This window comes from Felis catus, chromosome B3 (assembly GCF_018350175.1).
Source record: "Felis catus isolate Fca126 chromosome B3, F.catus_Fca126_mat1.0, whole genome shotgun sequence".
Classification (NCBI taxonomy): domain Eukaryota; kingdom Metazoa; phylum Chordata; class Mammalia; order Carnivora; family Felidae; genus Felis; species Felis catus.
Window position 1 is genome coordinate 37535507 of NC_058373.1, and position 25818 is coordinate 37561324.

A 25818-nucleotide genomic window follows, 5' to 3' on the forward strand; every position below is an offset into this window, starting at 1 on the left:
CAGTGTGGAGCCTGATTAGGAGTCTCTCTCTCTCTCTCTCTCTCTCTCTCTCTCTCTCTCTCTCCCTCTCTCTCTCTCTGTCCCTCCCCCATCAAAATAAATAAACTTAAAAAAAAAAAAAAGAACTTCCTATCCATTGTCTCATCTTATTTCAAGTAGCATCCAATGAAGTCAGGGCTGCTATTTCCTGAAATCCATCTTACTTGCAGCTTTTCTAACTTCTTAATCAGGATAAACAACCATTTACGTGAAGCCTGGGCCTAAAGTGGAAAATGTCTGATGCTACCAAATCAACAAAAAACATAGCGGCAAGAAAAGTGCTGAAGACACTGGTTGTCAAAAATCTGGGTATGCAACTTTAACGGAAGCGCCATCATTTTTAGTGTTTTCAGCTGCGATGCCCTCGAGTTAACTGAGCCTCGCTCAACTCAATGGAATGGGTTACCACTGGGGTGAGTGTGGGGGATCCCAGGGGACTGGCTGGGGCAACCCTTTTGGAAAATTTGAAGTAAGAGCACGACAAAGGCCAAAGCTATCAGGCCTAGCCTATAAAACACAGGATTGAAAATGACCAGTCACTCTATAGTTTCTGCTGTCAGCAACCGATGTTTTCCATTTGAAACTGCACCTCTTTTTTTTCCCGCCTCTTTTTCGTTTTTAAAGGAAAGCCACAAAAAAAAAAAAGAAGCAAGCCATTTGAAAATTCTGATCATTCTGTGTCCCAGCAGCAAATAAAAATCATCAATAGAACCCACTTTTAGCCTTGAGCAATATTTTCTAAAACAAAACACAAAGAACCTGTGGTACTTAACTATTCTGTTATTGATTTACTGTGGTTTGCAAGGTAATGTTGAAGAAAATTAAATGTACGGAAGCCTGAAATGCGTTTTCTGTGGCGGTGAACGGTGTGGCCTGTGTTTTCTGAGGCAGTGTCGTTGGTCATGCTCACAATGAATGACTAAGGGAGCGCACTTCATCTGTTTACAAATAAGCTGGCGGCCTTCACTGCAGAGCCTTATGAAACCAGGTCTATTTTCACTGTTAAGAAGGACAAAGTTATTTAGTTACCAGCTTGCTTCTCCTGGCACTTACGCTCCAGTTCCAGTTTACGAGGAGACTTTCATTCAATCAAATTCCATATAGATGTACTGAAAGGCTTCTAGGCACCTGACATTAAATATGGTTTTAAGAACACAGCCCTTCCTTGGGCAACACCATGGCTTATTTGGTCCCTTCAGAAAATAACAAAACTTCAACAGTTTGAAGTCTACCCTAATTACCGATTCAAGAGTGAGGTGGTCATATTGTTTCAATCATGGACATTTATATGCAACATTATCAAGCGGTAGACTTCCTACTTACTGAAACAGCCTGTTTTCAAACCTAAAAGCACTTTACATATCGACAGGTCATGGTTATTGGACACCCTTATCTAAAACAAAGAATTGGGAAGTTCAACTACAACTTGATCACATTTAGCTGGTCACTCAAACCTTTGGTCAAGCCAATTTTTTTATACTTTGGACTTAACGCTAACAAGCTTAGTATCTGGTTTCCCTATCTGAAGCACAAAAGAAATAGCCAAATGGCAGAGAAAGAGGGGAGGGCTGCTGGAGGGAAGAACAAGGACAGGAGTAAGAAGTGACATCAATTAGCAACACTACACAACAAAAACAGAAAACCAGCTTGAGGTCGCTCAGGGCGCGGACAAATGGCCCTACACGTGTTAGGAGACACTGACACAGCAGCACACAGTGAATAGACGATGGTCACAACAACGACCTACAGAAATTCTTTTAAAAAGAGAAATCCTGATGTGCATAATCTGCTTAAGAGGATAAGGAAGTGCAGAATACATTTAGGAAGACCTCTTATGCATAATCTTTTTTTAAAGCTTTGATTTTATAAAGAAAAAGCTTTGGTTGTCTGGATAGTTTCCTTATACTGAGCAGCTCATTCACCAATTGATGTGGTGCTGACCTCTGAGCTTTAGAACGTCAGTATTGAACACGGGGAAAGCACTCCCTCTGCCCAGCACCTTTCTGCAGCAACCTGTGATGTCACAGGGCAGGTAAGCTGTCAGATCATCTGAATTCAGTAAAGGCATATGGGGCCACTCAGGGCCCAAGTTTATCTCAGCTTCCTTTGCAGAGAGTTTGATTACTTCTAAGATTTATGGTCATAGCGGAGGGGAAAAAGGAAATACTTCACGAGAGCAGATTTATAACCTCATCCTGTTTTTTTAATAACATTAGGGATGACATCCTATGACAGAATCTTGGAATGACTGCAGGATAACTTGGAAACTCAGTGGGAAGTTTTATATTTGGGGGGTGTGGAGCATTTTGTACTTGGAAAGGTCAGGTAGGAAAGGACCAGGGAAATGAGCCAGGGAGATGGTCAGAGAGTGAGTGTCAGCTGGTTTAATTTTCTGTGTCAACTCTGAAAATTAGATAAACAATGACAAACCAGGCTTTTTAAATGAACTTGTCACTTCTGGTTTTCATGATACACAGTAACATTTTTCAAGTCTTGGTAGCCCTAAAGACAGATTTAACCCCTGAGAGGTTGATGTACGTGTTCCCAAGTCCCCACATCTGAAAACAAAAGGTTCAGTCCAACTCTACAGCCCTTAAAAAGAAAAACTAATTATCTTTGAAACTTAAATACTCTTCTCCTAACAATCAAGGGGACTTTGCCTACAGCCAAAAGGTTCAGCCTTTTGCAGAATGGTCTCAGCAACGTCAGATTTTTTTCTCTCCATCATCTTCTTGACTTTCCGGACCAACTCAACCCATTCAACATGGTCCCTTGATCTTCCAACCACTGTTCCTAACCAGTATTGTCTACCTTGAGCCCATGCTGGTTTCTCCTCTCACTAACTCAGGGGAGCACAGACATTGCCCCTCCCGCTGCTCCATTGTCATGAAGACGTGGGACAGAATAATTGCCCTTTCTTGTGCTTTGTGCTCTTGTAAGTCTACGTTTCTGTGGTGACATGCTCCCTCGTGCTGAGGGGGAGAGAGCAGTGAGGCCTTTTAATAGCTGCCCTTACTAGTTCTGCTATAAGGATATTTATTCAAAGATAACTCAGTCTGAATATGTTGATTTAGACGGAGAAATACATATATTTACAGATACCAGCATTTGAGTAGGGTTTTTTCATTCCACAAAGCGCTTTCAAGCTCATTATCTGAAATCCAGTGTCACAACCACCCCCAGGAGGGAGCTGGATGGCATTACTGTTTTTACCTCCAATTTGTGGATTCAAAAGTTTCAGAGTTAAGTGATTTTGACGGACTTAGTGGAGATGTAAACCGGACGTCAGCTCCAAAGCCTGTCCCTTTCATTAGAATATGGGAATAGAAGCAATGTAATCGGGACCATTGTGAGCGCTTACCCTGTACCAGGCCCCAATTAGGTGCTTTCCTGCACGTTATTTCATACCATCTCTCGCTGGAGAAGTAGATGTCAGCCTGTTTATAAGCAAGGACAACGGAGCTCTGAGGCAGTAAGGACTTCTGGCGGCTGAGGTCTCAGGGATGGCTGGAACCCAGGTGCTCAGACCTCCCATGTCACCCCACACCTGACCGCTGGTAGAACCCGCAGCCCGCAACAAAAGCGCGCACCCTATGGTCTGCCCTGGATAAAAGTATGCAATAGGTGATTTCGAGCCCTCTGATCCCAGTCTTGGCCTCATCCCTAAATTCTGATGTCCTTTCTCTTTCCGATGTGGAAGAGTCTCCTTTTCCAGGGTCCCAAGTTCAAAATTGCCTCTGCTGCCAGCTAACTGCTGAGAAGAAAACCACCTGATTAAACCAACTCACAGGAAGGTATGGATGCCTAGAGCTCTGGGATTATGTGTGTTTGAAAAGACGGTGCTCGCCCGGCCCAAATGCAAACTCTGAGGTCTCAGGTGGTGACAGTGCTGGTGTCTGTGCCCACAGGTCATTTACCTGTGGCTCCTAGGAGACTGCAAGTCTCATGCTCCACAGTGCAGCTCCCCCCACTCCCCCCAGTTGTGTGAACCTTGTCTTCTATAAAATAAGGAGAAGAGCAGCGACCTCAGAGGAAGGCTGTGTGTGACCTTCCTAGCACAGAGGCCATCATGGAAAAGGGTGTGTGGTCACAGTGATCTATGACCTCAACTTGTCAGTACTTATCACACTTCTTTCCTAAGGAAAGTTTTATAACACCTAACGTATGCTCAGTGCTAAGTGTGGAAGACACTAGACCAGCTCTCCTGACAGCTGCACACCTTGTGGATGGACGGGCAAGGGAGAATTGTGGACCTTGCTAATTCTCCAGTAAGGAAGAATGTATTAAGGCCCCTCACCACTCACTGGGCAGCCCCTCCCCTGAGCCTCAGGCCTAAAGTCCTGACTCACTTCCTCGTTTAAACCAAGAATGAGCAGACTTCCCTGGGTTCAGAATTCCGTGTAACTAAAATACAAAATAGAAAAAAGGCATCCCAACTGTTGCACTCGTGCACAGCCTATAGACAAGACGGCAGTGCCCTCAGACAGCATTTCAAATACAGTTTATTAGTGTGTGATATGAAAAGGGTATTTTTATTGCATGATATAATGCAATGGGACCTTGGGCGCTCTGTGGAAAGACCTCACACTCAGAAGTGTAATGAACCCGTAGTCCCAAAAACATTATACTGTACATTAACCTATCATTAATGGCACATTAGGGCTAGGGGCATTGCACGCTTGCTGGTCAGGGCTCCATCAGGACAGTGTTGAGAAAACCACACAGTCTTCCCAGGCTTAAAACAAATAGAGAAAATAAATATTCCTGATGTCTACAGGCAGCTTTAAAGGAAGTTCAATCCTAGCTCTGCCTTGTAATTTCCAAGTCTGCTTTTTTAAGAGAGGAAGACACACAACTAAACAAAAGAAGGAAACGACCCTCTTGAAGTTCACCCCTCAGTGCTGGCTCAGCAAGGTCATGATCAGATGGGTACCTTTGTTAGCATAAAAGCTGCCCAAAGGACAGCCTGGATCCTGGATCCCACACTAGGGAGGCAGAAAGGGGACCAGAGACAGTATGTCTATCTTCCTTGCTTTTCAGATGGGGCAATCAAGGCTCAAAAACATGATGAAGAGACAACCTATCCAACAGGAAAATGGGGTGAAGTATGTGAAAAATATCACAAATGGCCAATAAATGCAAGGGAAAAAAGTGTTCAATTTCATACTTAATAAAAGAATGCAAAGTAAAACAACTGTTTACCACTGATCAGATTGGCAATGATTCAAGTCTGATAATTTCAGCATCAGCACAGGTGAGGGGAACTGGCATTCCCATACCCCCTATACAAAGATGTGTATGGAGACGGTCACCATCCTAACAGCAAAGATCTGGAAATGGTCAAAATGTTCTATGACAGGGTCCTGGTTAAAGAAATATGGTACATCCGTATTATGGAATACCACGCAGCCATTAAAAAGAACGAGGTAAGGGGCCTCTGGTTGGCTCAATCGGTTGAGCTTCCGACTTCAGCTCAGGTCATGATCTCGCGGTTTGTGAGTTCAAGCCCCGTATAGGGCTCTGTGCTGACAGCTCAGAGTCTGGAGCCTGCTTCGGATTCTGTGTCTCCCTTTCTCTGCCCCTCCCCCGCTTGCGCTCTGTCTCCCAAAAGTAAATAAACATTAAAAAAAAAAGAACGAGGTAGACTTTTATATGATATGGAAAGATTCTAAAGATAGATACATTAAGTGAAAATGCAAGGTGTGGAACAGTAACAAGAGAAACTACTATTAACACTGTTTAACCCTGGAGAGCGAGGCTGGGGACCCTGCTAGGGGCTGGAAGAGGACAGACTTCTTACTATATATTCTCCTATGCTACTGGAAATTTTAAGCGTAATTTAAACTTTTAAGCATTAGTTTTCGAAAATAAATGATGAGGGTAGGAGCAAACACTTTGGGGAGACTCTTTACTATGTTATCTGCTCTATGTGCTTCATTTTGTCCGGATTTTCACAAAAACCGAAGCGGTAAGTTAGTCACTATTACCCCCTTTCCACGAAGCGGGGACTGGCGTTTTGAGGGTGTGTGATGATTTGTTCAAGGTGGCCCTCTTCCTGTTTGCTTTTAGTAGAGACAGAGAATATTTGTAAAATAGAGACTGATGCAGCCCACAGCCACCTTCCTGAGTGGGGACAGTTTGCCTAACCCAGCAGGGATCGAGGATGTTGGCGGGGGTGCGGGGGGAAGGGGAGAGAAGGCAAGGCAAAGAGGCTACTGACTCTGGCCAAGGCCCAATCAACTGTCAGGAAGTATCTTCTCTCCATACCATAAAAGGGGGTGTGCATAGGGACCCTAGGGCTACACAGTGTTCAAGTAAATAATGCTTGGCAACTGGGGCTCAAACACACGAAGGGAAGTATTTCCCTAATTAAACACGAATCAACTTCAAAGGAAACCCAGCTGCAGATCCGTGGAGAGGCAGCCTCCTCAGACCAGCAGAGCCGCGAGGTGAGAGTTGGGGCCCGGAAAGTATCCGGGCAGCCCCACGCCCTAGGACTGTCTGTGGCAAGTCTCCCCATTGCCCCAGAAAGTTTGCTCTCTGGTTTCTCACTCCTCCATTCTTCCCAGTAACAGTCTTGTGATTTTCGGATAACAAGACTTTGTGGCAAGATTTTAAAATGCGAGATTTTATTTGTCCTAGGGTCTGCCAGCTCACACTGTAATTAAAATGTTGATTAGTAAACAGTTTAAATATATGACAGACAATGCAGTTAAAGCCTACAGTTAGGTCAATATGTGATTTAGATTTGCCATTTAAAAAATCTCATTTAAATTTTGCATACATTAATCACTACCATACTTCAAGGTTCTGATATCCACCTGACTACAATATTAAAATAAAACTTGCTGCCCCAGGGAAATCCTACTTATTCTTAATTGTTTCGAGGCTTTGATGGGCTTTTAATCTAAGATTAATTTATGCAATTTTAAATAACTCTTCTTATGATTAATAAGCTTGAAAATTAAAAGGAGTCTAAAGCAATTATAATGAGCATTTGGTCATAACCTCATTAGAAGAAGGAGTGAAGGATACAGCTCTGGAATTCTTACAAGACTACGATTTAAGGTTACTTTTAGAGAAGTCAAACATAGTTCCCGAAATTGCAAAGGCAGGTTAGCAAAGGTCAGTGTTAAAATGACGGCTAGCCAGATTAGCATACTAATGATTTTCCCTGATGGTGACAGAAAGGACACTGAAAAGAAGATGCAGAAAGAGAGACAAATGACACACTGCCAAGAAGCTACAGGCTCTGAAGTCAGTTTTCTGTTCTTCTGGCTGGAGACCTTCTTGGAATCTGAGAGAGAACCAGAGAGTTAGGAATCCCTATTCACAAGTCAGGTCCAGCCCAAGTCTGGTCCATGTGGAGCGGCAGAGATCAGCACTGGGTGGCTCATCTGCCTGCTCAGGTGTGTAGAGCCTCAGCTAGCCTCTGCCCTGCTCGGGAACCAACAAAAGCTTCCTGCAGCTACTCGGTGTGCAAAGCCCTTCTAGATCAGACCCTCCCCACCCTGCCCAGCTAACTCCACTCCCTCCTGTCCCAGAGGTCTTCTTTGCCTTGGCCAGAAAGCAAAGGGTTCCTCACTGTCCCATGCTTCCTCTGGTCTCAGCTTGTGCTATTCCTTCTTCCTGAAACACTTTCCCTCTTGTTATTAGCAGCAGTGATGAAAATAATGGCTACCATTCATTGAGCACTAATTTTATGCCAGACACTGTGCTGAGCATGTAACTTACTTTTTTGGTTTTTAGAAAGATGGTTTTATTACTTTTTAAATGTTTATTTATTTTTGAGAGAGAGAGAGAGAGAGAGAGAGAGAGAGAGAGAGAGAGAGAGCAAGCGCAAGCAGGGGAGGGGCAGGGAGAGGGGGGCAGAGGATCCGAAGAGGGCTCTGCGCCGAAAGCAGCGAGGCCGATGTGGGGCTCGAACTCACAAACTGCAAGACCAAGACCTGAGCCGAAGTCGGATGCTCAACCGAGCCACCCAGGTGTCCCGTGTATAACTTACTTTTCCCTCACTTAAATCTCCTGCTTTGTGGGACTCCACTTCTGTAGGTGAGGAATGCGAGGCTCAGAGAGGGCCAAGTCTGGCAGCCAGCGAACGAGGGGTGGAGGATTGGGAGGAGCTGGCTCTTGGCTGAACCACCACTTTCTAATTCTCATACTGAGACAAATTCCAACAATCCTACAGGTCCAGCTGGAGTCGAGCTGCCTCCCTGACCACGGAGCCCCTCAGCCATCCTCCCTGAGCTCTCACACCACGTGAGTCAGCGGCACACAGCCCATCCTGCCTTCTTTGAATGTCTCCTGTGGGCATGTCTAGTCTGCTGCCCGAGGACACAGATGCTTCATATATATATATATATATATATACACATATATATATATGTATATATATATGTATATATATATGTATATATATATATTTTTAATGTTTATTTATTTTGAGAGAGAGGGTACGAGAGCGAGCATGAGCCAGGGAGGGGCACTGAGAGGGAGACATAGAATTTGAAGCAGGCCCTAGGCTCTGAGCTGTCAGCACAGAGTCCGATGCAGGGCTTGAGCCCATTGACCATGAGATCATGACCTGAGCCAAAGTCAGATGCTTAACTGACTGAACCACCCAGGCTCCCCTCGTATATTCTTTTTGAACCCATCACAGCACCTCAGAGACACAGACAACACATACTTGATTGTTTCACAGTAATTCCCTCCAAAAGATGCTCATTACATTTTACCAATGATAGAGGACAAAAAGTTAAGCTTTCCAAGGGCTGGGAAGGAAAATGCACAGGGGTCCATCCACCCCTGCAAAAAAAAAAGACCAATTCAAAGGACACTTGCTGCGAACATCCAAAATATGTTTACTTTGTTCTAAATCACATTCAGCTCCACTGAAAACATTTGGCTTCCAAGAAGCTTAGTAGCTTAGGCCTAGGGACATCAGACACACGAGAAAATCATGAACCAAAGAGGCTGAATGATTTAGTGTTCCACGTGTCTAGCACTTTACAGTTTACACGCACACTTTTACAAATTCTTATTTAAATAAAAACAACACTTTGAGATTGGTATCACCACCCTCATTTTACAGATGAAGAAGCTGAGGCTCAGATAAGCTACATTACTGTTGACTCCCTAGTTACGCAGCGGCAGAACCTGAACTTGAAGTTGTATCTTCTGATACCCTTCTGATTTTTTTTTTTTTAACGTTTATTTATTTTTGAGACACAAAGCATGAGCGGGGCAGGGGCAGAGAGAGAGAGGGAAGGAGAAGACACAGAATCTGAAGCAGGCTCCAGGCTCTGAGCTGTTAGCACAGAGCCCGACATGGGGCTCGAACCCGTGAACCACGAGATCATGGCCTGAGCCAAAGTCCAACGCTTAATGGACTGAGCCACCCAGGTGGCCAAGGATCTGAAGTAGACTCCAGTCCCTGAGCTGTCAGCACAAAGCCCAATGTGGGGCTTGAACTCACGAGCTGTGAGATCATGACCTGAGCTAAGTCGGACGCTTAATAACTGACTGAGCCATCCATGTGCCCCCTGATCTGATCAATGCTCTTTCCAGTTTACCATGCTGTTTCTTGTCTCATGTTCATGACAGACTCATTTCAAGATCTAGGGCCCATCTTCAGCCCCTTCAGACTTCACATACAGAGGACAGAGTACGTCCTGCCAGTTGTCTGGCCACAAATCTTTCCAGCTTTCCAATTCTATCATAATGCTTATAGAAATAAGCAAGGTCATGGGCGCCTGGGTGGCCCAGTAGGTTAAGCGTCCAACTTCGGTTCAGGTCATGATCTCATGGTTCATGAGTTTGAGCCCTGTGTCAGGCTCTGTGCTGACAGCTCAGAGCCTGGAGCCTGCTTCAGATTCTGTGTGTGTGTGTCTCCCTCTGCCCCTCCCCTGGATGTGCTCTTTCTCTCGAAAATAAATATTAAAAAAAACACAAAAACAAGCAAGGTCATGGCTCCATGCCTTTGCTCCTGCTGCTTCCTTGAATGCCTGTGTTGGACAGACACTCATGGGCCATCTTCCCAGCCTCACTCTCCCTTCTGCCTTCCTGATGGACCCTGATCTCTGGCTCCCTGTTCTGTGTGACCTAACTACTTTGTTCACGTGTCTCTCAAGGCACTCAGCAGTTTGGCTTCTATTTCATTTAGTCCTACCCACTCCCCAACCAGTTTTATTGAGATATAACAGACACACAGCAGTTATAAGTTTCAGGTATACTGCATACTGATTTGACATATATATTGTGAAATGATTACCACAGTAAGTTCACATCCATCATCTTATATAAATGAAAAGAAGAAAACGGTTTTTCCCTTGTGATGAGAACTCTTAGAATTTACCCCCCTTAGCAACTTTCAAATATACTATACAGTAGCATGAAGAAGCTGTAGACTGTTTTCCATAGTGGCTACACCCGTTTACATTCCCACCAACAGCACGAGGGCTCCCTTTTCTCCACATCCTTGCCAATACTTGTTATCTCTTGTCATTTTGGTGAAAGCCATTCTGACAGGCGTGAGGTGGTATCTCATTGTGGTTTTGATTTGCATTTCCCTGATGATGAGTGATGCTGAGCATCTTTTCACATACCTGTTGGCCATTAGTATATCTCCTCTGGAAAAAAAATGTCTATTCAGGTCCTTTGTCCATTTTAATTGGACTATTTGTTTTGTTTTTGCTACTGAATTGAAGGAGTTCTTTATATATGTTGGATATTAACCCCTTATCAGATAGATGGTTTACCAATATTTTCCCCATTCTGTATGTTGTCTTTCATTTAGTTCTTTTTTATTTTCATTTCATTTAGTTATTTTTGACCACCTGTAAACAGAGATTACTAAACAGCTACTTTTGCCACACCCCTGCAATGGTTAGATCAGTGCCTCACTTTCACACAGCACTGTAAGCTCCTCTGTATTCCCTGCAGCTCTGCAATTCAAGTGGTTGGTCTGGGAATTGCTTGCTACTGGTCTATGACAAAAACTATGCCATGTCAATCAGCCCGCAGCTTCCTTCACTGACAGAGTTTTGCTGCAAACAAATGTCGGCTAAATTAAACAGAGGCTTTGAGTCATGCTTGATTTATGTTCTGGCACAAGCTCCTTATCTTGTGGTCAAGAAACAGTTCCGATGCTGCTACCAGTCCACGGTCCATGTGTGAATAGCACTAGAAATGGCACCTGGCAACTCACTCTGCACGTAGAATGTGCTCAGTGAATTTGCTGAGTTAAAAGAAATTTCCCACAAACTCAAGGAACAGTATCTCTTGGAAGTTGCGTACTTCTACAACCATGACGGTAGAACTGAAAAGGAGAAAAGGTTTGAGGCCCTCAGTTTCTGCTGCAGGTTGACAAAACCAAAAACCAATAATAACTCACAAAATCTTACAGCTTCCCTTCAGCCAACTAACAGACCAAGTGCAAACTGCTGGTGATCATCTTCTCTCCTCCCGTTTGGCCTCTTCGCGCTGAGGTTCAATCTTTGGCCAGGCGCCTGCTGCTGTGTGCGGCCACCAGTTGTCCGCCTCAACCATGGCCCTGCAGCTGCGGGATGAGGCCAAGGTGGAGGGGACCATACGAAGTGAGGTGAGCAGAGGAACAGTTTTGGCTTCACAAGCAAACTGCTGAAATCCTACATGTTTCTTTGCAGACTATTTGTGTTTAGTTTTATTTTTGATTGCGAGGAATCGCTGGACTTAGCTGAAATTCTCACAACCATAATCCCCGCCCACTCTAGAACCAGTAGATATAGCTTTGTTTAAGGCCGAATGGTTCAATGTCCATCCTGACTGCATGGTTCCAGGCAAGCCAGTTAACCTTTCTAAAGCCCCAGTTTAACACATCAGTAAAATGGGAATAAGAATGACCCTTGTAGTGTTTGTGTGAAGGTCAAATGAGTAATTTATATGAAAGAACTCTGTAAACTCAGGTGTTCAAAAAATGTTATGTTTAGATGAATTTCGCTCTCTACAAGAAATCTTTTTTTTTTAAATGTTAAAGGGTGGAAGCCTTTCTGCATTATGTGCAGCTCCGAGACGCATGCAATCCTCACTCCCACTGCTTTCAAGTAAGTTCAGAGCAAATACGTTGTAGTATGGGTTTTGGCTACTTTCCCTTATGACCCAAGCTGTGTCCCATGCAGGAGGTAATACACTCACATAAATAAATGTTCTGCAAGGCCTGGCTTACTTGTCACCCATTCACAAAGCCATCCTGGGAAACCCTGGCTGGAAGAAATCACGCCTTCTGCAGAAGACGTTTTTACCTGTTAAATTCATATCATTCCAGTTTGATAACTATTTAGCGCGCATTCTACTTGGGGCTAGGGACCGGGCAGGAGGCTAAGGATACACAGGTAGGTAAGACATGGTGTCCTCCAGAGACTTGTGGTCTTGTTTATGGATGGTTACGAGTTATGTGAACAAGTTACCGCCACAAAGTGTGAGAAGTGTGCCAGCAGAGGCACTTGCCGGGAGGGAGGGTGTCGTAAAACAGGAAGTCGTGCCCTCCCGAAGCAGGCCTGGGAGGCTTCTCAGAGGCTGTGCGAGTGAACACTCATTTTCTATCTAAGTCTACTTCTAATCCTCGACAAGCGCTGGGGGCTCTTAAAGTTACTGAAACGGCAGGATTTCACCATGTGGACGTGAGGAAATAGTACAAAGCAAAGACACAACCATGTGAGAATGCCTCATGTGTGCAGGCACCGTGAGGGCGTCGGGGCACCACGCGGGCACAGCGTGCATGTGGGGGAGCACCGGAGGGGTGAAGGGGCACTGAAGGTGGGCAGGGGTAGGTGAGGCAGGGCCTCTGGCGGGTCTCCCGTTCTGTCCAGTGCATGGTTGTTTCTATCCTCCTGTTCCTTGCTAGACCGTAAGCTGGCTGAGGTCAGGATTCAGGGCTGACATATAGCTTTCCTGGCATTTCCAGGCTGCTCTGCAGAGCGGACACTCGACAAATAAAAATGGTGAAAGAACACTTGTGATGCCCAAAGTGTGTCCCCGCCTATCTCACGAGAGAATATCTGTACCAGACGTGAGGCGGGTTATAATTCAGCCAGCCCTCTAAATCTACCCTTACGCCTTTCTTTGGTACTTAACCCACTTTCCAGATGACGCGGCATTGCTGCCTGCACAGGAGAGCTGGGCTATTTCCGAAGGCGGGAAGGACGGCGTGCCCAGCCCCGGCTCAGCTGACCTCCCTGACAAGCGGAGGAAATGCCTGCCTCGGGGAAAGAACTTTCCAGCCCGGGAGCTGGTGCCTCAGGCCCTGCACACACCAGCATTCCAGGGTTGCCGACGTGCCTTCCGAGAGTTAGAGCCGGAGTATTCCAGAGGCAAGGCTGTGGCTTAAAAAAAAAAATCATGTTTAATTTAAAAATTAGAAACTGGAGCAGGCTGTGAGCACAGGGGTTGATTGAAACAAAATTTAAATTCCTGTCAAGCCCATTTAAACACGGGGGCCCTTCATAGACAATTAGCTGCTCCCTGTGAATGCTGAATAAACTCAGGCCTGGTCACTGCGAGAAGACAGGCGCCTACTGTGAGGCACTGAAAAAAAAATTAACTAAAATCAGGCTGTATGAAATATTTCGCCTTTCAGTATATCACAGGGGTTTGAAAGTGTAAACAAGACAAAAATCGATTCCTTGGTGCCCTCAAATCAATCCCCCAAAATGGTTAGGGCATCTGTTTCTGCTAAATTTTGTTTACATCGGCAGATTTGCCTTAATTGCGGCTGTTTGTCTCCTAGTGTCCCTGGGGCCCTAATCTCCCGATTACTAATACTTAACACTCATTTCACATCTAAAGCTACTTCTAATCCTCAACAGGTTTTGGGGGCTCTTAAAATTATTGAAGCCACAGAGGCGGGAGACACAGCCTCTTTGTGAAAGGGACATTTTCTTATCTACTACCAGCTGGGCCCAATCATCACCAGGGATGGTGACAACAAAGGTGCTAAAAGGCTCTTCCACAATGACTGCTGCTCCACTGGGGATTCAGAGGATAAAAAAGAGCTTTGATGGAAAAATCTGAACAAGAGGCTAGAGCAGTCCAGCCAAATAAAGTTACTGTCATAATCAAATGCTGTCAATCACCATGAAAATCCAATTAAAAATGTTTCAGCACAGCCCTCTTAAGTGGAAAAATGTACCCTATTTATACAAATTTTTGTCAACGCCACACCAATCCCACAATTAGAAAGTCCTGCTATTAATTGAACGCACCTCCCCCCCACCCCAAGTTTAAAAACAGATGCAGGCCATTCTGAAGCCTTCCGAGGGAGGTGAGACACACGTAAGCTATTGGCATACAATTAAGAGTTAATCGGGTTACATCTGAAAATTCCATTTTTATTTGTGTCAAGGGAACCTTTGCACAAATAAACGAATGCTACCTAGCCTCCTACTTCAGAATCAGTGACCATTTATATTAAGAGAACAGAGAAACGGTAAACCAGGATACTGGAAAGAAACTAGTCCATGCTCCGGCAAATGTCTCTCGGTAGACCAAGACCTAATGTTTAATTCTAATCTTGAAAATTAAATAGAGGACAGAAGGCCCAAATGTCTCCACTGCCTTTAGGCAGTCTCTAAATGGCCAAGCGAACCTCAAATTATCTGCAGGCAGATTTGGCCCCCCAAATAACCGTGTATCTACAAAGGCCCCACTGAAACCACAAGACTCCGGATCCCCAAAGGTCTCTCTCAAAACTGCTACAAATTAAAAAGCAAACAACCCATTAAACAAATCCAGCTGGTTTCAACTGTAAATACGAGGATTCTAATATTTTTCCAGCCCTTGAAATTCCTGGTTAGACTCATTAATTATTGATAAGAATCGCATCTATTTATTGGAGTGTACTCACAGGAAAACAAGTTTGCTGCCTTCAACAGCAATTCCCAAATCACAGAGCCAGGCTTCAGATCCTTTTATATTCCCCCCTTCCCCCTCCAAATGGCTAAATGTCTCCGGTCTTTTTCAACTTGGTCCATTATTCCCGAGAGCTAGGGGCTGGGGTGGCATGCATCTGCTATGCTGATAGATAAAGACCTTGAAGTCCCCCTGCCATCAATCTAACCAAGCAAAGATGGTGCTGGCCAGGTGGTCTCCTCTAGGGTCTTGGCTCTCTGACGACCTCTTGATTTGGAATTAACTGTTGGGAGCGAATTCTCAAGCGGTCGGAATGCATGCCGACGATCACAGGTGCTGAGCAACAACTACCTAACACGGTGGTATTCCTCCCATACTTCAAGGTGGGCTGGCCGGACCCTGGTGCCTGTCCTGATTGGTCACACCCATGCTGAACTGGTTGGTAAATGCTTCGAATAGCATCCCTGCAAACACTGTGACATCTTAAAAACTCCTTTATTTTGACACCATGTTATTTTACCCAGATGACCTCTGAGCAAGTCAAAGACCTCTGATCAGACCATGCATCCTAGTGTGGTCACCCTGACTCATATTGTATGTTACAATGTCCAGAGATTGCTTGTTCTTGGGTCAGTCTCCTCAGCTTTATTGTGTGAGCTCTTGGAGATCAACGGACCTATCCTGTGTGTCTATCTATTCGATGTCTAGTACAGTGTTTTATTACACTGGACGAGAGAGGCTGGCACGTGCAAAGAGTAAGTGATGGTGATTTCTCTTCCTGCGAGTAGATTAAAGACCTCGCCCGAATGGCAGTAGCATAGATCCGTGCTAGGCACTGAATTATGAGAGCATGACCCTCCTTCAAGGCACTTACAATCTAGTTGGAGAAAAAAGACATCAAACTAGTGAGTTTCACCTCTGGCTGCTCCTTGTAATCACCTGGAGAGCTTTAAAAAATAAAACAGTACCTGCTCCGTGGCCCAAATGCCAGAGATTCTTTGATCTAGGCTGGGATCCAGGCATTGTTTTTTTCCCTCTGATTTTTAACCCACTTGGATGATTCTGAAGAGTTGCCAGCTTTAGGAACCACTGTACTACACGGACCAACTTGTGAATGTAAGATGAATATGTAATTTGTGTAATTAAGTGCTGTTCCAAGCGAGAGACAATAAATTCTGGAGTGCTTCAGAGCAGGGAGTGCTCCACTCACTGGGACGGGGAGGAGGATGGAGACCTTCGGGGATAGGGGAGAGGAGGGCATTCCAAACCGAGGCCGCCACCCTAATCAAAGAAGCTGCCAACAGGCTGAGTGGTGTCACATGAGGACCTAGTGACAACATACTCCCAAGACCCGGCTTAGCTCGCTGTGAATGTGGCAGAGCGCTGAAGGGCAGCCCAGGCGATCGACTTTCCGGCATCCAGGATAACCAAACTCTTTTTGCGGTCAAGGCCCCACAGCCTCATTGTGCCATGGAACGTGATGCCGGGAAGATGACAGTTGGCCCAGTAGAACAAGAAAGAAGCCTTGCAGGCAGGAGTTCAAAAAACCGCAATCTTAAACAGGCAAATCATCACCATATTAAGAGATCTGACCTGACTGATGGAGGAAAAAAGTTATCCTTAACTGGGAAATTAAAATTGTTAGATCCCCCATGATCAAGGAGTGACAGATTTTATCTATCTGTATCTCTCTTGCTACATGCATGTATATAAATACACACACACACACACACACACACACACACATTTATCTGCTAAAGTCTCGTGAAAAGATTAAGCAGTCACGTCTGTGGAAAAACAAAGCTTGTTTTCTGGGGTTATAATCTCTCTGTTCTTGCTGAAGTGCTAACGTGTCATCAAAAATTCAAATTAAAGCTGTCTGATTTAGTGCGATCTCAAGCATCCAGACAGTGATTCTGCCGTTGTAATTATGTGCAATTAAAAAGCTAAAATCAACTTCTTACTAGTGGATTCCTATTTATAAGCAGACACAAACAGATGATTTTAATGGCCTTCAGAACTTGAAAAAAAAAAAGTCATTACATGGTGGTCAACTGGACCTTGTGTGGAGCCCCCCAGGCTTCTGTGATGCTATTTGTGCTTGAAGGAAATACTTAGCTGAAGTTACAATCCCAGCCAGGGTTTCTCCCTACAAATTCTGGGGGCCTTAGCTAATGAGCTGATTTGCACCTCCAGATGAATAACTGAAAATGATGTCTGCAAGAATGGGCGGCCAGACACACACAAGTCTGGCCCTAAGGGTCTGTTTTAAAATATGAACTTTAAGACACAGGTGATGTAGTAGATGTAGTAAGATACTAGATGTAGTAAATGTTACCCAAGTTTAGAATTGCTTGTGAAATCATCATTAGCATCTTGCAAAATTTAGATTGCAAGCAGAGTGGTCCATGATCACTATATGCAAGGAGGCTGATGAAATGCGCCTTTCCTCCTATCTGTACTTAGGAGACATGTAAACTCTAGATCAAAATAAACCGAAGCTCATCTTGGAGCTCAGTGGAATGTGGTGGTAATGTTGAACTTTATCTGAGCCCTGTGCTCCCAGAAAGAAATACAGATGAGAAGTCTCCCCTGCTCTTTTGTTAGCTACAAAGGACCACCCTGCTTTCACAGACCCTTTTCCATCCTTCCTCCTGACTTCCATAAGACTGGCTGATGACTTCCTGTTTACCTGCGTCTGTAACCTTGGCCCCCTCCCTTTCCTCTGAGACGGTCCCCGTTAGTAAACATTCTCCGTATTGCAACAGCCTGAACAAAATCATCTTCTTGACTGTCCAGTGCATTCTGACTATTGCGGTGGCCAAAAGGTTTGGGGCTAACAATGGTGAACAAAGCCATCTGGTGTAAATCCAAAAGTTACACTGGAATTGAAGTGCTGGACAGATGAAAATCTGACATGGTGCTTTCTCCAGTTTCTGAAAGGGACTGTGCAGATGTCCAGTTTATCACACCCATTGATTAACTGAGAGACCAAGCAACCAAACTATCTGAAAATGTAATTACAATCAGGTTTGGATAAGCAGAGAAGCTACCAGTGACAATTTAATTTAGAGGAGTTAAACAAGTTAACATCTCTTTGCAAGTAATTAAATGTTTAAACAGATTTTTCTGGAGCAGTTTGGTGTTTATTAGCCCCCAAACAATACCACCTCTTATACATAAAGCCTTTTCTGAGAAATGAGATGCCTTCAAGTTTGCAGCTGCTGGGATTTAGATGAAGCAGGGAAAAAAAAAAATCTAAAAGCACTATTTTGATTGTAACTGACATCCCTCCCTCAAGATCCCACACCTGCGTTTTCTATTTCCAGTCCCACGATTTACTTGCTTTCTAAGCAAAATGTCAAATTTCAATTGCAAACTGTATTCTGTGTTTCTGAATCGAAAACCAAAAAAATCCAAACCTGAGGAAATGCTAAAGGAGGAAGCCCTGCTCTGGAATGTACCAGGAAATGCACAAAATAACAGACATTATTGGAACCTAAGGAGAAAACCCATGTTTTTAAACAATTACTAGAGCAGTATAGTAATAGCATAAAGACAATTTCTGCGCCAGCTTGTTTCTCTGAAATTCTCTCTGCCACTGAACAGCTAGAACAGATAATAACTATTAGTAAATCAAACTCCTCTGCAATATCCAGCTGTGCCTCACGCATTTACATACAGATAGAATGGGTATATGTTTTTAATATGTATGTGATCCGTACTTTTACCACAGCCGAAGTGCATGCTACAAAGAAGGAGGAGAATGGGAATCGGATCAGCATGAGATAATAAAGTGGCCTAGATAAAGTATTAGCCAGCGATTGATCTCAAACCGGGATGCTGCTTCTTCTGACCTGATTACTTACTATGCATAGATTCCATTAAATAGAGCTTAGACATGGAAAGCTTCTGGAAATACTCTAAATGCATAGAAGGATCTACAGCACTCCGAACCCAAATTGTAACTGCAGAGGTGCCCACCGCCCCTACCCTCCCTCCCTGAGTCAAGGCCCACATTCAGGATAGGCTGGGGAGGTTAAAGGGCCACCTGACAGCTGGTGGGAAGCCCTGCTGAGTCCCACAGGGAGGGCTTTTCCCTTCTCTCCCCTATGCCAGGCCAGCACCCTCCGAGTGGATGCCTCCCTCCTGAGCTGCTTCTCTGGTCCTGGCGGCACAGTGCTAACTAACAGAACGAAAGGCAGCGAGGGAGCTTAACAATCATTCAGGGTCACGGTCCCGTTTGAAAAACTGATGACAGCCATGAATTCTGCTTTTCAGGAAAGAATGCAAATCCCCACATGCATACATGATGTTGGATGTAATTTCAGGGGCTCTAACAGACTTCCTGAAGTCACAGACCCTAGGTCAAGGACCGGTGATCTTGTCCATCCCCTCTGTTTTGCAGATGAAGACACGAAAGCAGGGAGGGAATGGGGAGCTGCTGACAAGGGAAGGGAAGGGAAGTGTGGAGGCTTTCCTGCTAAATCACAGCCTGACCTTACCTACCAAAGAACCCCAAAGGAAGACTAACTCAGCAGAAGGAATTCTCGTGGCTTACCTGAGCAAGGCTCTATTCAATAATGCCTCTCACCAGATCCCTTTTAGTCACAAATACTTAAACCCACAATTTGAAGAGCAAACCAGACCTGAACCTCTGCATCTCAACATGCTCCCACCTCAAGCTGTCTCTCTGTTTCTGAACCTAGAGGTCTGGTTTTTATGTTGTGTTCTTCAACCTGATCATTGACATTTGGGGAAAACGTCTCCATCACCCTTGCGTTATGGTCTTCTCCCTTCTTGCTGCGTTCTTGCCAACCCGTCCCAGTGGGCAACAGCTGTCCCTCACTCCACATAAGCTGCAACATCCCTGCCTGGTTGTCTGAAGCCTGGCGAACATTCTGTCTGCCATCTCCATAGTTTCTACAGCTTGGAAACTTATCTTCTAAGTTTGCAGGTCCTACGTCACAGAACTGGCATAGCGCTGACACAGGTCTTTCCTGCAATTTATACCCAGGTGATTTAAAAGTGGGTTCTTTAATAAGGGCATCATTTTCTCAGGAGCAGAAAGAGTGTGTTGGGGGTGGGGGTCAGCATGTTGAACTTTCTTGGCTGCCTCCATGGCTGGTTTTCCTTTTTTGGGTATAACCCTGACTCCTGATTTATGCAATAGGTCTTAAAAGACTAAAGGATGAAGGATTTCCCTATTCTTGAATAGAAGTCCACTCACAAAGAAAGGTATGGGTTGGTGGGTGGGTGGGTGTGTGGCTTCTATGGGAAGTCAAAGTTTTCAGACTTGGACTAGGGTATCTTCTACAAGAGGGGGAATTTCTTAACAGATCACCCAGTGGGTGAACGTGTTGCTTATGTGAATTCCACCTTTGTGGCTTTGGGACTCCCTGAGGCCAATGTCAAAATGATTTCTGTTCCAAAAGGCACCAGAGGTTTCACAATGCTCTGAAAAAGTCTGGCCGTCTACACACTCATGCTTTGCGGAGACTGTTTCCTTTGCCTGGAATGTCCCCTTAAAAACGCTCTACTAAAGTTCAGTTCATCCTCCAAAGGCCCTTTTCTTTAAAAAAAAAAATTTTTTTTAACCTTTATTTATTATTATTGAGAGACAGAGAGACACAGAGCGTGAGCAGCGGAGTGGTAGAGAGAGGGGGAGAACAGAATCTGAAGTAGGTTCCAGGCTCTGAGCTGTCAGCACAGAGTCCGACACGGGGCTCGAACTCACAAACTGCGAGATCATGACCCGAGCCGAAGTCAGTCGCCCAACCAAACGAGCCACCCAGGCGCCCCTAATGGCCCTTTTCAAAGGCTGCCTTCTCCATGTAGCTTTTCCCCACTTCCCCAAATGGATCCTCACAGGACTCTGCTGTTCTTTTATGGCAGTTACTTTATTCTAGTGATTCCTCAAGCCAGGTAACAAGCCACTTTCTCTCCCATTCCCTATTTGGCTCAATATTCCGGTCAGAGGCAAGCAGGGCCCAGCCCTCTTGACCACAGGAGCCACACACACATTGCAAGTTTCCTGCCTCCTCACTGAACCCTTTCTAAGCCAGGGGGCCTCACCGGTGCGGCACCTAAGGGAATACGTCCACTTAATTCAAACTGAGGACAGTCCTAAAAATGTTACATTAAGTATAGGATGATGCTTCCTCTGACTACATTTTCCATTGTATTTTATGGATTTTATTTATTTAATGTATATTTTAAACTAATCTAAGTCTATTTTTTTTAATGCTTATTTATTTTTGAGAGAGAGAGAACGAGCACGAGCGGGGTAGGGGCAGAGAGAGAGGGAGACACAGAATCCAAAGCAGGCTCCAGGCTCCGAGCTGTCAGCACAGAGCCCATTGTGGGGCTTGAACCCACAGAACGCAAGATCATGAACCGAGCTGAAGTCAGATGTTTAACTGATGGAGCCACCCAGGCACCCCGTATTTTATGGATTTATTGTCATTTATTAATTAAAACCAAGGGACAGCACACACCAGCGTGCACAGTTGTAGAGAGAGCTACCGGAATATGTATTCCTTGTCTCTCTCTCTCTCTACACACACACACACACACACACACACACACGCACGCACGCACACACACCTTTACATACACTTGCTTCTAAGGCACTGAAAGCACTCAGCCTTTAGCCTTGTCTTTATGACTTGTCGCCCTGGAGTTGTATTCCTTACCAAGACATACATCCATATGCATTTATGGGCGTACGTACGATCTGCAGTGTTTTATTTATAAGTGGCCAGCTCATTGCAGCACTGAAACATGCATTTACAAACAGATATCTGTTTTATGAAACCCTATTCCTTTGTTTTAATAGCTGAGCTATCCAGCCATAGCATAATAATGTACAAGGTAAATGGGTCTCCATCTCTAGAACCTGTTCCAAGTTTTCTCAAATGTGACTAACTGCAAGAATTTCCCGACCATCAAAGAGACGCTACCACCAAAAGACCAGTTTATTCTAGACATGAAACCTGCACAGTTATAAATTGCAGAGGTTTTAGGGGTGAACTTTAACTTGAAACTACCCTGAAATAGAAGATTTGCTTCAGGGGTAACACGAAGGAGAAAACTACCTTCCTCGAAAGCACTCATGATGCAAAAGGGAAACATGCTGTTATTGTATATTCCAGGATGAAATCTGTATTATATAGAAGAAGTCTGGGCACTTGGGGTGTTTATTAGGATGGCATACAATGGATGAAAACCTCTGAACTGGTATCTGCAAAATGCTTATTGTTAAAGTGGTGACAGAACACTGGCCGGCATTTGCTGAGTGCAATAATGTCAAGATAGGGAATGGTTTAAGCAAAACGTAAGAAAGAGCAGACTATAATTATTACTTACTAATGCTCGATGCTAGCGTTATTCTAACAGCTTGTGCACTGTCAAATCAACAATCTGCACTAAATAAATGACCATTTGGGAATTGCTAGGGAGCGTCTCTGTTCCTCTCCCTGCTCGACTAAAAACTGTCATTTGCAATCAAAGAAAGCGGCCTTGGAGCTGAGAACACAGCACCCGCAGCCTTAGAGTTGTCTCTTTCTGAGTCAAGACCAAAGATTCACATTAACTTGATCTTTTGCAGCCAATCTAATTTCATCCTACGTGAATCCAAGAGGACTCCACACCACGATGAGAATTTCCTGTAGGACTGCGCTAAAAACTTAATATGCTGACTCTCTTTTCTGTTACCAATCCTCTAGATTCTGAGAGGCTGTAACAGCAAATGAGGACAAGGAAGTAACCCAGATTAACTTGTGATCCTTGAGTGTGAGGCGAAGGAAGACAGTTCAGCCTTATGGGTCGAAAAAGTGGTAGGTTTTTAAAAAGTAGAAAATGACTATCTGAGGCTATGAGCTTCACAAACACCTACCCAAATGGAGTAAGTAATGTGGCCTCTCCAGAGCCTGTGGATGTTTTAAATTCCATTCTGGTTCTTTTAACAGAATATTAAGCACAGCCATATAAGTAGAGAATTCGAATGTAACTAAAAATATGTACTTACCATCAGGTCCTCAGGTGCTGGTCTTTCTTTTGGTTGTTTTCGCATGCTGTAAAAGGGGGGGGGGGGAATCTCATTGTTATCTGTATCGCTTACAAATTTGTGCTGTATTTCCCACCGTTGACTCTATCACCTGGAATCTGAATGTTTTCAAATTTACGAGTTCAATTCCTGGCCAAAGTATTAGCATAGATTCCTATCTTTTATTTTGGCCTTTAATTATCAGATTTTGGGAGACTCTCATGAATCAGAAACACCAAGATTTTTGAAAGAGAGTTATTCTTGCAATACAGATGAAGAATGAATTTAAAAATGTGAAAAAAAAACCCTGGCAAATTTCTTCCTGGCTCAGTTTTCAATGTATTTCCAACTTAAATCTAGGGAACAATATAATTCTTTTTTGGTAACTGGGATAAAGTAATAAGAAAAGAAACATGACTATCAGGTCAAATGAAAAAACATCTTATTCCTTTCATTATTTCTCTGAATGACAAATAATATATAAAGACGTCAGGAATCTAGATAATGCTATAAAATTACAAATGGGCTGTTACATTATCTCCACTTTCTTTTATTGTGGCTACATAATGCAAGTTGATATTCATTAAATAGCTGTGGGGGAAGTTAAGTTTGTTTAAGCTGCTTAAAGAATCCCATTCCTCATACAAAATATTTCTTGTCTCACATGTAGTATGTATAATCAGTAGCTGTATCATGTACACAGCTACATGATGAAGCACTCATACGTGGCACTGACGTGACTATGGGTAACTACCTATTTGGTGGCCGTGTCTGTACTAAATTCAGAGTGTCTGTGGCACGAAGTCATGAAAAGATGACTGCTTCTTCTATTACTTCAAAATCACACAGATGCTTCTCTTTACATAAGGCGACCTCTAACAAGCTAGAAGAAAACCCATCATATAATCCCTGCATTTGCTGACTATTTTTTTTTTTTAAGTAGAAAGACTTAACGATCATTTGGTAAATAAGAACCGTAGTTATGAACCATTAATGACATCGAGGACATTTGCCTTCCCTATAAATAACCATATGCACCTCTCAAATACTGCATCCATTAGCAAGTAATTCAAGCTGTCTCGCCGGTGGAGTTGGTAACAGTCCTAATCTGACATTCCAAAGTAGCTGTATCTCTTGGGAAAACAAGGCTATTACCCACTATCATTTCTGTTTCGGCTTGACATCTGTGGAAATTTCAACACAGGTTATCCCTCCCCCTGTCTCCATAAAACTTCTACACAGCAGCTGATTAATTTTTTGGGCAGAAGGAAGGTAAAGTCTTATCTGCTTTTCCCCATCTGCCCAGAACCAGCTACACCCCCAAGTGGGTCTCAGGCCACACAGCGAGATGCACAGCCGTCTGATCACAAACCCCACATCTCCGGGGCAGGTGATGCCCAAACCAGCACCCCGGGCAGTTTAGGAATGGCACGGTTTATGTGTCAATTTCTGCATTTCAAAATGGGGCCTTCCCATGATGTGCTTCTGAGTGTTTCTAGGAATTCCATGTAAAGGAAATTAAGAGAGATTAATCCACATTTCTGGATAATGGCTCTATATTATCAATGAGCCCAGGAGTCCAGTGTTCATCCAATATATGTGCTTTTTCCAACATGGCATGCTTTGGAAATAAAATGACTGCAGGGTAAAAAGTTTTTAAAAGCTACAGAATATTATATTAGTATTTTAAATAAATAGAAACAGTGTTAATAAAATTTTTAAAGTCGGGGGGGGGACTCTCTTCCTCACATATTTGTCTATGGAATATAAACTGTATGAGACATTTTTATTAAGAGGTAACATATTACACTTAGTCAAAAAGGTGATAAAGCTTGACATTTATATTAAGGAATATTTCTTGGTTTCACTTTAGTGTAATCATCAGATGGATCATGGGGGTGGGGAGGGGAAGGGGACAGTGTACAACCATTTCAGTTTAGCAAGGACTCCTGACTGCACCATTTCGTGGCACTGCATGAATGAAAGGTTCATTTTCCACCACTGAACAGGACTCTGAAGGGGTGATGGAATGGAATTCAGTGAATGAGAGGAAGAAATGTAGAGGCAGTTATGAGAAAGTTCCAGAATGTCCAGAACAGTTTCTAGGTCGTTCTGTCTCCTGCTTTGGGGTGGTCACTGCTATGCTCCCAGTTTCCTTCTCTCTCTTTCTCTGTCTCTCTCCATGCAGAGGTGAGGGAGAAGGCAGAAGGAGGGCAGTGGAGCGACGGGGCCTGGGCCACTGACTGGGGAAGAGGCAGGTAGAGGAGACCTCGTTCCACTGAGGGGAAAAAGGCAGAGGGTGCAAAAGGAACCCTTCCTCAAGTGTCAAATGTCGAGGGGCTGCCCAGAGGCTCTGAGGGCCCCTTTGACCAAAATCCTGCGGTTCCTCCCAGGTCTCCAACTGTTCAAGTGGGCCTAATGGAACCATGTTTTCATAGTCTTTCAAACATCAAAATTCACTGAAATGGGACACCAGTACTCTGTCTAAAATATATCCAAGGATAAAAGTTATTTACTGACAATCCGATGAATTAATAAACTATGCTGCTTCCACTAAGTGACAGACAGTTTTATGGGTAACTTGAGGTTACATTAATAAAAATAAGCTTCATATGTCTGTTCAATAGGGGCTATAAAATTGTGTGTTTCTTAAAAAAAAAAAAAAATTGGGTAGCAACAGTATCTGTGCTCCAAGAAGTAGCCTGATTCTCAGCAGTTTATTAAGACAGGAAAAAGCCTCTAAAGTACATTTACGACCCTTTGTGTAAATAACGTTTACATAATTTAAACAATTTCTTCAGCTTTGCTGCCCCATCTGCCCAAGGCCCCGAAGTCCCTCCCGTCTCCAA

General features: G+C 44.0%; 1 protein-coding gene across 7 annotated transcripts in view; it reads right to left on the reverse strand.

Annotated features, from left to right (window-relative positions):
• MAP2K5 (mitogen-activated protein kinase kinase 5) overlaps nucleotides 1-25818 on the reverse strand; it is a 277702-nt gene that overhangs the window by 14635 nt on the left and 237249 nt on the right. For 5 of the 7 annotated variants that reach the window (XM_019832177.3, XM_019832176.3, XM_045060701.1 and 2 more), the window contains one exon: nucleotides 22952-22997. The exons of the other annotated variants lie outside the window; for them this stretch is intronic. In XM_019832177.3, the coding sequence (XP_019687736.1) occupies nucleotides 22962-22997 (36 nt within the window). In that variant the 3' untranslated portion in view covers nucleotides 22952-22961. The remainder of the gene's footprint in view (nucleotides 1-22951; nucleotides 22998-25818) is intronic. 7 annotated transcript variants of the gene reach the window in all.